Here is a 15646-nt window from a genome sequence, read left to right on the forward strand (position 1 = left end):
GGTATTTATTGTGCTCCGTCCTTCCTTTCAATGGTTCTATAGCCTGTTTTTTCCCCCCTCCATTTCCCTGCAAACATGTTAACATTAGTTTTACTTGCAATTAACAAGATTTCTGCTTCAGAGAAGTATTTTCATTCTTCCTCCCAAGGCAGAATGATTTGAAAAAGAGAGTTTGTGTTTCTCTGCCTTAGCAAGCTTATCTAAAATGTTCAACCTTGAACATATACAATGAATATGAATGGAAAATTTGATGCATTTTTTGTGTTGGGGGAAAAACATGCAAAATGTATTGTGTGGGACACAAATGAAGATGCAGAGTACATTTTGGTATCCTTTTATTAACCAAAATGTACTATATTACTATACTATATTGTCACTATGTTCATTTTTGTACTGTATATTGTGCATGGTATACAACTACAGTGTTCCCTCGCTTATCGCGGTTGATGGGGACCGGGACCACCCGCGATAAGCGAATTTCCGCGAAGTAGGATTCCCCTTCAAAAATGCTTAATTTGAATTTAATTCCAATTTTTTTTAATTACCCCCCTGTATACAGTACACCATATAGAATACGGGTGGAAAGAGTGAAATTCATGTTATAACAAAAAAACTGTAAAATATGTTGTTTCAATGTAATATTTGTATTTAAAAAAAAATCCCCAAAAAATCCGCGAAGCTCTGAGTCCGCGATAGCTGAACCGCGAAGTAGCGGGGGAACATTAATAATGTTTTGTTCTTGTCATATAAATCACAAACCTGTTTTCCATTCTTATCATGCAGATGTGATCCAAGGTTACTTCATCTTACATTTTCACTGAACCAACCAAGACTGCATCCATAAAGCTTCATCAGACAGCTGCATTATTCCCTCTACCTTTCAACTCTCCAACATCATGACCTCTGAGCTGGAAAGTAGCCTAACGTCAATGGACTGGCTACCACAGTTTGGGATGAGGTCAAACATCCAGAAGACTGACAGAGACATGGGGGGAATTCACCATGGTCACTACCATGGACATCACCACCACCACCACCACCACCACCATCACCATGGTCTCCATCATGGACATCCTGGCCCAGGAAAAAAAATCACCATGTTGGATCCAGGAACAACTTTAGATCAGGAGGAAAGTAATCAACACAGAGATGGTAAACCACCATACAGTTACGCAAGCCTCATCACCTTTGCAATCAATGGTTCACCTCGGAAACGCATGACCCTCAGTGAAATCTACCAATGGATCTGTGACAACTTTCCTTATTACAGAGAGGCTGGAAGCGGCTGGAAGGTAAGCAATAAACTCTTAAATTGATATAATAACTGAGAAGTTCAAATATGGTTACACAGATATAGTATTGGTGGACATTGGCCTTCTTATGGCGCTCTTGTTTCTCTTTTAGTATGTGACTAACTTTCTTGAATCCCAATTATACAAGAAAGTAGGCTAATTAGGTAGGCAATTAACATCAATTCGGCAATCTGCTTGTCATAGGAAACAGAAACAGTGCTTACAAAAAAAATCTTAGGAGGTCATTAAGGCTGACAAGAAGTTGAAAAGTTGCACTCTGTACTGTCACGGTTTCTTATCGGCATACACATTAGTGATGGGATCTCTACATTTGGAGCAATTAGCTCTTAAGAAGTTGAATAAAAAGAAAATGACACCAATTATCTTTTACCTCAATAAATTCCACATCATGGATCCCCACTTGATGCATTGCAATTGGACTATGAAAGTTAGTACTAGTAGCTTTAACTTTTAATCACTTGCGTAAGTGATTAAAGGATGACTTTTGTAATGTCTGCTTTTTTTAACGGGTGAATTTTTTGGCAGTGGCAGATTTGATGAAATGCAAATTACTAAACAGTTTGTTTCAGTGAAGTGTTTAAACACTTTTTTTTTCAGTAGACCAAGATTTTTACCATGGATATTACTTTCATTCATCATAAAACTTTGGACTATTATTTGGGGGATTTTTAAGTAGCCCATAAATGCCTTGCTGATACTGTACATATTGGACTAACATATGAAAGTCCTACAAAAATACCAGAGATTTCCCTGTGAAATCAGTTCAAGCAGTTCTCAAACGGCTTGAGAAACAGTTTGTTATTGGTTCCACCATTATCATTCATTCGAAAGTGGTGCTGGAGCCTATCACAACCAATATTTAAATCGAATTTCCATTGAAATAGCCTTTCTTCTCAAGTTAATTTCTTGTAGTAATTATGTGGTTCAGAAATGAAGTACCATTATTTCCGCACTATATACTGAAAGCCTCATTGACCAAATTTAAGAAGAAATTCCTTATATAAGCCACATCTGATTAAAAGTAGATTTATTAACCCAATTAGCATTAAATGGAATGCTTTTTTTCTTCATTATTCCTTCCTCTTCCTCTGAAATATTACACTATAAGTCTGTTATACTTCATATGTATTCCCCAATTGTTTCCAGTTTATAATCACACTTTTATAAACACTTTTTCCAATGTGAAGATGCACGCCAGAAGTGGCAAAACAACCCAGGCTGACTTGGCACACCTTATTAGCTCCATCACAGGATTCAGATAATTTGTTTTCTACTCAGCATGAGAGGATGGAACTTATTGAGACCTTTCTGCTTTTCTGTCACTGCAGCTTACGACTTTTGCAATTGTGTCTGGTAGCCAGAGTGTTTTGGGATCCCATAATTACACCTCAATGATTTGCATGTAAGACTGCATTCTAGTTGTGTCATTAGAGTCCCACACTCTTGTCAAATTTCCTTTTACACGGTCTTGCATATGCCTTTAACATTCGAGCAAGCAATTTAATTCTAGGAATATAACCCATGGAGAGACTGATATTTTCTATCGAGGTCATTGGCATATAAATAATGCACACTGTTTTTTTATGACAGCATGGCATTGATAGAATTTACTGCTAAAAGTAGATTTTAGAGAAATGTAACGATGACATGAAAGAGACTTTTTCCTTTTGAAAATTATTTTTCCGAATGAGGCTGTTTTTTTTAATTGGAAAGCCAATGTGGTGTGAAGATCCTAAAAGGAAGTTATATAGAAATTATAATACTGTGCATATAGAAAGTATATTCAGGGTTCAAGGCTGAGATACAGTATTAAAATAAGAGCACACTAACCTCTGACCTAAAATTTGGGGGTTATATGTAAAAGATTCATTGGTCCAGAAAATAAATGTTCGTATTTCAATTTATCAAATCATTTGATCAGAAACAGAGGTAGTATTCAACAAGTGTATTATAAAACATACAAAATATTTTGTTGCTACATAGTTCTCCGCTTGCGTAACACCAATTCACTGCTATTTAAAAAAGTAAATTTTAGAGCCATGATACATAAAGTATAGAAGAAAATAATCCTTTTGCCAGGGAACAGTGCCACAACATGAAAGTGGTTAGTGTAGGGTAAATTGATGCAAAAGATGGGGTGAACTGTAAAAAGTTAAATCTTTGTGGCCACCCCTTCACATGACATGTGAAAGTGTAGTAGTAGTGGTTGGTAGTACTAATATGGAATACTGATAATAGAGAGCAAATAATCATGAAAATTTAATTTCTCACCAGTTTCCTCACAAAACATATTGGATGATTAGAATTTGTTTCCAGAGCAGAATGTAAACACTGACCTTTATTTTCTGCCTAAATACCCCAAACCTCGCTACATTTACCAATTTGCCATAATTGCTAACTCTTTGGTATTATTTGAGTGATCGATCATGACTAATTTTTAAATGTGATTTATTTAGTCTCTTTTACAAATGAAGGGCTTTTTGTTTTATCAATATAAGGAAATAGCTGATGTTAACACAGGCTGTTTCATACCAGCTATGACCATCATCTGGAACGTTACATAAGTTTGATTCATTCCAGTTCAGGTGATTGCTGTCAACTGACATGTCCACAGACATGCACATGGCTGCCATTTTGACCAGACATTGTGGGCTTGCATGTGCGTGCATGTCGAAAGACATGTAAGTACATGTTTATACGCCAACTCAAGACACACTCATATTTCCTCCCCCCATACCACCATACGCTTCATATGATGTTCACTCACTGCGTCATCATCTTCTACACGTGCATTATTGTGCACCCACCCAGGTAAGCAGTGTATATGTGTGCAGTCTGCAGATTACACATGGGGAGCTCAGCAGGAGAGAGGAAAGTGGGAGGGGAGGAGAGAAGACTGTCAGTGAGTAGAGGAGACTTTTACTACCCAACACACGCACTCCGTCTGCTCTGTATGATAATGCAAGGGTGCTGTGGAACAGCAGAGTTTAAACCAGGACAACACACTTATACCACATTCAAATTCATTCATTCATGCCTACTTCTATTATTATTATAATGTTTAGAGATTTTATTTACAGGTGGTAATTTAATGGGAGATGTTTTTCACATTACAATGTTTACACTAGTTTTTCCCATCCCTTTTTTTAGGTGAAAACACAGACATCTAAATGGCAAATTAAGCTCTGTCCAATGAACAAGAACATAAACCAATCATGTTTAATTCTTAATCAAAAAGTCATTATTGTAGGCATTAAACAGGTGAAATCACTGACTAATCTACTTTGATTGCTATCAGCTGTTTGCTGATTTTCTGGTGACCATTCAAGCCAACAAAACCTGTGTTTTTTGTTGTTGTTCTACACCACTATAGTTCATTATGTATAGTATCAATCAGAAAACACTAATAGATACATGGAGAGATGACTCTCTTGTGCTACAACACCAAAAATTGGATAATTTGTCTAAACCCCCTCATCCTTTTTAGCCAAAAACTAGCTTGCATGCAACCAGGCCTAATTGCCAGCGAATTAACATGAGCTAATGTGCTGTAGTAAAGGGCAGCCACAATGGCCTTTGGCCTTTGGCAGCGCACTTAGCATACGTCACTGCATCATCACCTGATATGAATCAGCAGCAAGGCATTAGTCTCCCTGCCATCCTCTCTGCCCTTCTCTGCAGGAGCTCTGCAACAGAAAATAGTGTAGGTTGGTGCAGCCTGTATACATACCGTATTTACTCGCATATAAGCCGCATTCGTCGGAGAAAAACATAACTGAATCGAGGGTACGGCTTATATGCGCATAAAAAGCATATGCGAGAAATTGTAAAATGTTAACAATCTGAAGGGAATTTTTAGGGTGCGGCTTATACGTGGGGTGGCTTATATGCGAGTAAATTCAGTACTCGTATAATGGAGGACGGCTACTGGGAGGCATTGTGGCACTTTACATGCACAATGAATCCTCAGGTCACTTGAAGGCAAATTAAATATCATTGTCTTGTAGTTATTCTGTAATTGAAGTTGAACAGTGTCCCGAGAACACAGTTCAATAGATCATTTATTCATTCAGTTTTCGTAGTGCTTACCCTCACAAGGGTTGCGGAATACACTATGTAAAGTACATGAATGTGATAGCTGACTGTGATTCGTCAACATGAGCTTATATGTCCTAATAATGTGTCAGCCAATATTTTCAGCGAATAAGCCAGAAAGTCATACACACACTGTATAAATTCGAAACTCTTGAAACAATGATATCACCACAAACTGCACATTGTTTTCACCACTAGTGGCGCCCTTTCGTCTTGTCCATATTGCAGAATTTGGTTGCATTGTTTTCTATTATATAACAGGAACCAGTCCTCAGTTAAGAAGCATTGAGTACATGCAAAAAATACTACATCCTTTTAAGGCAAAAACATACTATAGTAGTTTTGATAGCTTGACCTTAGCAGGTCGCACGATTTGTGGGATTTTTTTGGAGACACACTATTAAAGCATTTGCCTAAGTGTCGACAGGCATGTCCACTTGCCTTCCTGGGCATGCTCGGCCTTGGCTATTGCAGCTGGCACTTGATGTTCGCTCAGCTGAGCTTCTCCATACACCCTCAAGTACTGGGAATTTCCCTCTCCTCTTCCTTGCCCATTTCACCTCCCTTTGCGGTTACATTCATTTAATTTCCACGGCTTCTGTTGGCTGCTTTTCAGATTAAATGTCCACTTTTCAAAGCCATCGAGGGGCGGGGAGAACACTCGCCGGAGAGACAGTTGAATGACTGAATTCATAAAAAATTAGCAGGGGATAAAGGTTTAAATGCCTCTATAGAGGATAAGGTGGCTCTTTCAGAGGAGACTCATTAACACTTACATTGAACCCTCCATTTTATTAAGGCTTTTGTTTCTATAAGATTGTGTAGTATGTTGATAAATAAGCAGTTTAGGAGGTATTAATTGCATTTAATTTCCATTTATACACATTAACAAACAGTCTCTAATGATGAGTTAAAACAAAGGTAGGATTGGACTTAGAATTTGTGCAAGAATAAACAGCAACTACTGTCCTTTAGGGATATTTAAGCAGTTAGATTCGCATGACTCCCAGTTGATGTTACAATGGTATTTTGATTATTTTTATTTTTTTGTAGTGCAGTGTAGAGTGGAGTAGGAATTCTAATTATCCATCCATCCATGCAAACAGAAAAGCACTGTCTACTTATGTTAGTGTTGTAAAATTGCACTGCATCATACTGTATGGCATATTCAGGTGGACTTGTGTAGTTCGAATGGAGATTGAAATCTGCGATGGCAGTTTTCTGCTGATTTGGTCATTTCATCTCAGCGTAAATAATAATTAAGGTAAAAAAGAATCACCACATAGTATCACAATGCTTTATACACCTACTATGAAGACCCGAATAATAGTAGGGAGTGGAAAATTCAAAATGAATTAATAATAGTAGGCACCAGAATAATAGTAGGCACGAGATAATTAGTGACGGATAATCGTGTTGCAAAGTTGTATTACAGTTGCAAATAATTGCTGCAATGAATTGCGTATAACGTAACTCTCGTATATATTAGGCCTACCAATACATTGTAATTATGTATATTGCAACTCTACCAGTGGCAATTGCACGTTCTTACTAGTACTAGTATGTTAGTAAAAACAGCATGTGTGCTTTACACGTAGAAAGTTAATGACATAGTACAATGTTGATGCTGCACGGACTTAATTGAGGCAAGAATTAATAATCGTAGGCACCCGAATAAGAATCGTAGGCATGCGAAAATTTGAGTTGAAAAAATAATCGTAGGCATGCGAAAATTTGAGTTGAAAAAATAATCGTAGGCATATGATTATTCGGGTCTTCATAGTACATTCTCAGTCAAGTTGGCATTGCCTACAGCCTATTTTTACCTAGTCTAGTCAAACTCAGAACCGGATTATATTGTGTAGTTCATAACCTCACTTTCGAATTGTCATTGTACTTGATTCATTGCATGTGAAAGCCCAAACCTGAAAGACATATTTTAAGGGACTGCAGAGTCGAATCACACATCTCCAGTTCTCATTCTTCCCCTTTCCTCATTGTTTCACCTCTTTTTTTTTTTTTTTTTACGAAACGTTGCTGACAGAAGCTGTCACTTCTCCAGAGGGTTTTTTGCTTGACACAACTATAAAGCAGGAAGTTTGCCATTCTTGACCTCTTGCTGCCCCTTCAACCCATATTGGCCCTGCTGTTATTTTGGAAAGACTTTGTTTGAATAAAGGCTCTGAGCATTTGTCTTTTCAAATCGGCTTAGCTGACGTGACACAAGCAGGATGGTTGCTAGCCTGTGAACTTCCTTTCCAATATTTGGCAGCATAAGACACTGCTTACAACTAAAAGGCTACAAACAAAGACATTTAAAATGAATTTGATGGCTTGCAAATTAGTCCAAAATATGAAAGATGAGAAAAAGGATATTTCTTGTCATAACCAAATTTAGTTTCAGCTCTATATTACTTTATGCCATCAATGCTAGGACAGCTGTTAGCCCGAGTACATCTCAGTTATGTCAAGCTAATAAGGCAAATTAAATTGGATTTTATTTCTTCGTTGCAGTGGCCTGATTTTTAAAGTTAGGAGTTTTATTCATGTGTCAGACTGCCTCAGAGAATATGATTGGAAGTGTGCTGTCCGCCTCCCCAGAGTGACAGGACGCTGCATATGAATGAGGACACAACTTGTCGTGTTGATGCTTGATTATTTGGCTAATTAAGCTATTTTTTGATACATTATATATTTCTGTGTAGCATCTCTCTCCACGTAAATATCCCATATTAAGCCTGCAATACATCTCAATAATGGGAAAAATGATACTCCTGAGAAAAAAAAATAAAGGCACGGATAATATGAATGTGGATTAAATAATTTTCTTTTAGCTGTTGCTAACCGCTTTTCCTCACAAGGGTCGTGGGGGGTTCTAGAGCCTGTTTCGGCTGACTTCAGGCTCCAGGCAGGGGACACCCTGAATTGGTGGCTAACCAATCTTAGGACACAAGGAGACGGACATCTGTTCAAGATCACATTCACACCTAGGGGCTAATTTAATGTTCAACCAGCCTACATCCATGTTTTGGGGATGTAAAAGGAAACCGGATTATCCGAAAAACAACCATGCAAGCCAGGGGAGAGCATGCAAAGTCCACACAGTGAAGACCCACCTGGGATGGTACCCTCGACCCTAGAACTGTATATATAATATAAATGATTACTTTGTCTAGTTGATAAATGCACACACACACTATCATCTGTGTTTTCCCCTCTTCCCTAAGCATGTCCTCAAATCCTTAGTTTTTGTCACACATCACATTATATCACATTGCATTTTGTCAAAAAATTCAGCCATGCTTGTCAAATATGCCTTATGTAACCAACCTGGAGCTTGCACCCCTCAGCAAGTAAAAGCCACAAAGTACCCATTACTTGCTATGGCATACAGTCGACAGTCGTCATTTACTCATTGCCTATTGACAAAGATGGATGGTAAAAAAAAAGAAATATTTTGCATGGGGTTGCATCTGTCTGACATTGTTGCTGAAATCCTAAACTACAACCCTTTTTACATTTGTATATATTTATATATATATTCTTTTACTGTTACTCTCTCCTTGTTATGGACCAAATAGGCAATGACCATCCAGACAATGCTAGAAGTATTCAGTTTTGCATTTCCCTGTCCAACAAGTCAGATTTACTGTTTCAGTATTGTTGGCCCAAGGCCAAGGTCTTTGCTCTAATTTATGCTTATACGGAGAAGTCCAACACTTGCAGTAGTCTTTGTCGAATATTATGTTATGACACAGGTGGACAATTCTGTTCTCCTCTACTCGATACATTGGCTCAGAAGTGGGGAGAGGAAGTAGAGAAATTCCTCCCATTCCTCTGCTTTCTCCTGCTCCTCCCCAATGGTATTAATTAGCAACGGCCTATGAGTCGAGAAAGGGAGCCTGAAGGGAGAACAGGTTCATGCCAGGTTAGCCTATACTCGTATGATCCTTCTTTTGCTGTATTTGATGCTATTAAAATCAATTCAATGAAATGGTACACCCATTATGAAATCAATCATTAATTTGAACGTAAAAGCTTGTTTTTTTTTCAATGAGTGATGACCATTCCATGCTCTAACTTGCCTCTTTTCTGTTCATGAACAAGATTACCCTATACCAGGGGTCGGAAACCTTTTTGACGAAGAGAGCCACGAACAATTCATATTTTCCAATGTTCTTCCTTGTGAGCCATACTACAAATTTAAAAGTCAAAATACATACATGTAAACGAGTGCCTTATCCATTTTTTTTTGTAATTTCACCACTTTTAAAGTGGAAAAAGGATTTAAAAAAAAATTCTTATGCTTTTGCTAGTCAATGAGAGGATGCATTCCAGAAGAGTCTACTGCAAAAAAAATGAAGATTAAAGCAGTTCTAGTTGTAATATCTCAGTTCTGTCATCAACAGTTTCCATTTTTTAGCTCACAGGTTTGCAAAGAGCCAGATGCACTCCTCAAAAATGCCACATGTGACTCCCGAGCCATAGGTTCCATACCCCTGCCCCTATACAATCTTCACTTCCATAAACTAAAATATTTTCTACCTTCTCACTAATCCCAAGGCCTCACACAAAAGACATTGATGTTGAAGACATCCTTTGCGAAAATGTAATCATTTTTTTAGGTTTGGAAAATTGACCAACTTACAAAATTACATGAAAATCCCATCTGAAAACCCAATGTGAGGTTTAAGTTAGACATGAAAATATTGCATGGTTTTGAATAGGTGACAATATTCTAAGGAAAGGACAGCAAAGAAAATGAATGAAGTTATTTTGAGAAAGTGCAAATGTAACATGGATTGTGTCAACAGTAAACACTCCCTCCTCTTTCTCAGAATTCACTTCTATTCACTCCATTATTTTTCTTCTCTCTCCCTCTCTCTCACTGCAGAATTCAATACGGCATAACCTGTCCTTGAACAAGTGTTTTCTGAAAGTGCCTCGCTCCAAAGATGACCCTGGCAAAGTAAGTCAGTCTCCCACTTGGTTGCTGTTACTTTTCACGTGTTTAGTCGCCCTTATGCCACATCAGGGGGTATGCGCCATGCTGCTGGGATTTTGGGGCCATTGAAAAATGAATTAAGAAGGAAGAAGGCTTTAAATAATTCAGGGTGAATTTGTGAGCTTGAGTGGAGGTCTACGAACATACAAGGCAAGTAGGATCCCCTTGATTAGCTCTGGCTACGACCTGACCAGCACCTTAATTCATACCTCGGATCGAAGTGGTCGATAGCTTAACACGGTGGGAGCCAACTTGAATGTAACATGGACTGTTTGAAGCCATTGAGGGAGCCAAGAAGCTAAATCATGCATGTGCTTACGTTAATTGGCTGTGTACTGTTCAGTGATGTGGGACTGAGAGACAGAGGAGGAGTGAGATGGTGTGGGTGTGTGGTTGTGTGGTTGTGTGGGTGTTTATGTGTTTGTTGGTGAGGGAGGGTTTATGTATGTGAGTGCATGTGTGTACACGGCCGGAATCAGCCGCCCCAAATTTCTTGTCTGCTGCCTTGGACCTCTGTGGGAGTCAAGGAGAGAAAATGAAAGTAGGATACCGGGAGGAAATCAAGAAGCAAATTGATTTACTTCTCGTGCTCATTGTTTATTTGGGTTATATTGCTATGCCACTGGCGGAAAACCGATTGCAGTGTAGGAAGAACACCCTTTTTGTGTGTATGAACAACTGGAAACACAGCTGTTTTAGATTCAATAAAGGGATCATGTTTAACCATGCGATTTAACCATTGTCTTGTCTGACAAGCTGGATAGATTCCAGGTTTTTGTGTAATATAGAAAATAAGGTGTTTAAGTAGACATGTTTATTACTATAAGACAGTTTAAAACTATTTTTTTTAAATAACTTTTACTATGGACAGCCTGGTGATGGGAGTGGATAGCGCGTCGGCTTCACAGCTCTGGGGTTCTGGGTTCAAATCCAGGTTATGTCCATCTGTGAGGAGTTTGCATGCTGTGTGGGTTTCCTACGGGTACTCTGGTTTCCTCCCATGTTCTAAAACATGCATGGTAGGCTGATTGGACACTCTGAATTGCCTTATGTGACATGCATAATACATTTTATACAATGTTTAACCATTATTGATCCATATATAAGGCGCATCAAATTATAATTAGGGTGCACTGCTGGCTTTTGAGTAAATTGATTTTTTTTGGGATAGGATCCATCAAATTTCATTTAATATTTAACAATTATTGATCCATATATAAGGCACATCAAATTATAATTACGGTGCACTGCTGGCTTTTGTGAAAATTTAATTTTTTTGGGATGCGCTATAAAGTACAGAAAATATGGTAATTGTAATGATCAATCATAAAAAGCTTTTGCCATAGGCCAAATGTTTACAAAACAAGTACAAATACACCTGGCTAAGTATCAATAGGCACTACGGTTTTCATCTGCTTTTAACCCTAAATCCACAGTCTTCTTTGTTTATTTTTAAATCTAATGAGCTTCATGTCTTTTGGTGTAAATATCACACAATACATGGACGTCTGCATTGAATAGTCCAGTGTGTCTTATACTGTATTTGAACAAATACCGTTTTCTTGTAATATTTAGTGCTCATGGTCAGGTGGAAAATTACCCTATATATTTCTTAGGAAAAGAAAAGAATGTGATCATGTTGCCCCTACCAATCTGTATTAAATTGAGGCAAACACCCAATTCATTGTCATGTTCAAATTAAACTGCTGCCATTAAGTGTAACTGTTTCCTTTATTGGTGTTCACTCACAGGGTTCCTACTGGGCCATAGACACTAACCCTAAAGATGACGCTGCACCCAGTAGGCCAAAAAAAAGACCACGCTCTGGGGAAAGGGTAAGTAAGCTGTGTTTCCACATGCCTATTGGTAAAAGAAATAGTGCTTAGGTTGATCTTCTTAGGAATACCTCATCTGAAGATGAATGATTAATCAATTGCCAAATACTGTAAAAACTGAGCTGTTGATCAACCTTCGCAAAACTCCTACATGCTGATCCATTATCGATTAAAATCACTGTGACCTCCATATGCATTATAGTTAGTATTTATATTTAAGGTGGGATCTTTACATAGCCAATTAGTTGAAATTCCATGCATGTGAAACAAGTTATTACTTCAAAATAATTTGGTCCCGGGATAATTTCTCCCCCAGTTTATGTTAAACAGTGGTACGTTGCTTTCTTTTCCCCCCTCAATCCAATTCCTGTATTAGTCCCAGAGTGGCAATACTCCACTTTGTAGCTGTTTTGCGTAAACATGAACATACTATGCTCACATGATCCAGAAAAAACTGACATTGTGTACAAGTTGTTGTAAAAAGGTGTACTTTGCAGCGTGGCAATGTTTTTGATGTGTGAATACATAATGTTATCAAGGGTAATTTTATATTTGTTTTATTCAGTAGTAAGTGGTAAAAAGCTGTACTAGTTGCATTGTTTGGTTTGAGTGACATTGACATTCATTACTTATACAAGTGAGACTAAAGCCAGTAAAATCTTTTATAAACATTTCTTTCGTTGTACAGGCTGTAAATGCTCCTTTTCGATTGACACAGTGGGAGTAGAGGGTGGGGTTTGTAGTGGGTGGTGAATGTGGGGGTTAGGCAATACCTGGCGATTCCAATAAAAAATGTGTATTGTTTTCATTTTCTAATATAATTTCTTTCTAATAATATTGTCATATTATACACCAAGGATATTAAACTATTAGAGGAACACCTCAACAATCAACCTACCACAATGCAGTTACTTCTCTGATGCAAACTACCACCTCGATCATTAAAATTATGAACTTAAATTTACATTTTCTGACTATTATAAGGGTAGATTTTTTTTTTAGAAATAGCACTATAATATAAAATGCCTTTAGGTTGTGCATGCATGTAGTCAAAATATTCCGTCAGGTTTCTTATTTATAAATATAATGCACGTCCTCTAGCAAGTGTGACATCTTAAATGCACACCTTATGGTTTGCTGCATGCTATTTTGTTTCAGATCAAGCAGGGTTGACCCAGATGTAAGTGTGTGCTAATTGCAGGCTGGTAGACATGTTCCGTGCTCAAGATCCCAAAGAAAACAGCAGGTACATGCGTCTGAGTAGATGCAAGGGGGAATTAAAATGGGTTTTGGGGAACTTGATTGACAGCAGCCGAAGCTATAAATATATATAACCCTACATCAACCTGGCAGACTGCGGTTGGTTGAATCGTGAACCTGTAAATGTGAATACAAAGAGAGGTAGTGTGAGCTCTCCATTCCAGCTGTCACCTCATTCTCGGGGTGTACTCGGAATTTTGTACTTTTATGCATGATCAGCATGCTCCCAAGCACACACGAAGATTTGATTTGTCGCACATTATTTAACTATTTGTGTAGTCAATATTCGTTTTGACCGCCTTTACAGAAATGTCCTCACTAATTGAGCTTAGTATCAATTGCATTGGTGTATTTGTATGAGGGATTCACAGGAATGAAAATTGTTGGCTGAAAGCAGAAACCGAATTGAATTCTTTGTTTGAATGTACGATTGTTTGGCTGAATAGTTTTGAAGATGTTTTTTTAAATGTGAAGTTCCCATCTTGCAATAGTTTGAGATTCAGTGCATGCCTGCCCAGATTGCTCACTTTCTGCCTAGTACAATTTATGAGACAATTTTAGCTTAACGAAAAGGTAGGAAAAATAGTTTGTCATCACAATATTCTATTTCATGCAAGCCATTTTGCTGAAAAAAGTCCTTTGAGATTGAAACCCAAAAAAATGAAAGCTTTTAATCATCTTTTGGCCAAATATTTTAACCTTAATTTTCACTCCATTGGTAAGAATGGCTGACATGGCTCAAAAAACAGAAAAATGTACACTCATCCATTTGTAGCCATAAGGGCTTGGCACATTGTTACATTGTTCTCTGTTGTCTGCAACGATTTTTTCAGTCAATTCTGTCAAAACATTCATACATATAGTATAAACCTCTTGTAGGAATCATTACTAGTGTTGCTTGCTGAAATGGTTACGGGCAGCAAGAAGCTGTGGATGAACAAAACCTTTTTAACTCAATGTGATGCTAGACGTGAAGGGTCGTAGTGGTATAATGTACACTATACAATTTCACACTACTCTGAAATGGGTCTGTGGTAAAGAGCAATACAAATGAAACTTTAATCGGCAAGTAGAAACTACTGCAAATACTCTTTGTGTACTTGTCTCCAGTGATGTGTCGCCATTTAAAATGCTATCTTCAGAATTATCTGTACACTCGCATCTCCCACACAAACTGTTAAAAATTACAAAAAATTGTGAAGTACACAGTTATTGGAGATTGTTTTTGTATACTATTCTTAAGTCATTTAATTAATTTCATGTCACTGACCAATGTTCCCTCTAATTTTTCGTTGGTCTGGACGAAAAGACAACCTCCCTTAGCGCACTGAGTACCAGTGTGAGTGACATCATCATTGCTCGTTATGGGCACACCAGTATCACACCTGCCATAAGCAGGTGCATTTCAATGTTCCCTTTAAATATTCATGTAAAAAATGCTGTAAAACTTGAAAAAACATAAGAGTGGCCTGAGCTACTACCACTGGCTGCCAAGTAAACTGTGCCATCATGGGGAAATGGGTAAAAAAAAAAGGATGGATTTTATTTACTGCGCGCCATATGATTGCTGCTGCGCAGAGAAGACGAGAGTAGTGCACAATTAGAGGGAACATTGCCACTGACAGAGTATTAAATTTCAGTTCTCCCAATTTAAATGCATTAATTTGATTCATTCATTTTCTAAACAGCCCCTCCTCACAAAATCTATCTATTCACAGTCGTTGCACAGGTGTTACAACCCACATTGCAAGAAGAACACACTCCAAATCATTGAATTGCCAGCTTGACATGTTTTGCACAATGTCTTTGGAAAATAAACCTATTCACTTGGCAACAACTTAAATTGTTTACTCTTTCAGTCGGTAACTTTCTGTCCCAACACATGTGCACTGAGGCACATCATTTTAGCATTTAAAGCATGACTAAAAGGCAACTTGAAAAATTTGCATGGAGTCCCATGTCTTTTAGCGAAATCCTTTTGCTTAGAAGCACGCAAGCACACAAACACTGAGTCATTTCAGTAATGAAAACCACCCCGACTCTTTAATCATAGTTTGTCTTTTCAGGGTCGTTTGTCTCTGTCTCTGCTGCTAAATCTTGATCACTATCTTTGTCTTGTCTGTTGGTCTGTATGTCAT

General features: G+C 37.9%; 2 protein-coding genes across 3 annotated transcripts in view; both read left to right on the forward strand.

The window, feature by feature from the left end:
• zmynd12 (zinc finger, MYND-type containing 12) overlaps positions 1 to 15646 on the forward strand; it is a 151585-nt gene that overhangs the window by 39672 nt on the left and 96267 nt on the right. The window lies entirely within an intron of this gene.
• The window catches only part of LOC144203457 (forkhead box protein J3-like), a 44458-nt gene that overhangs the window by 9696 nt on the left and 19116 nt on the right, over positions 1 to 15646 (forward strand). For both annotated transcript variants that reach the window (XM_077726917.1, XM_077726925.1), the window contains exons 2-4: positions 784 to 1292; positions 10303 to 10377; positions 12165 to 12248. In XM_077726917.1, the coding sequence (XP_077583043.1) occupies positions 897 to 1292; positions 10303 to 10377; positions 12165 to 12248 (555 nt within the window). In that variant the 5' untranslated portion in view covers positions 784 to 896. The remainder of the gene's footprint in view (positions 1 to 783; positions 1293 to 10302; positions 10378 to 12164; positions 12249 to 15646) is intronic.

This window comes from Stigmatopora nigra, chromosome 1 (genome assembly GCF_051989575.1).
Source record: "Stigmatopora nigra isolate UIUO_SnigA chromosome 1, RoL_Snig_1.1, whole genome shotgun sequence".
NCBI lineage: Eukaryota > Metazoa > Chordata > Actinopteri > Syngnathiformes > Syngnathidae > Stigmatopora > Stigmatopora nigra.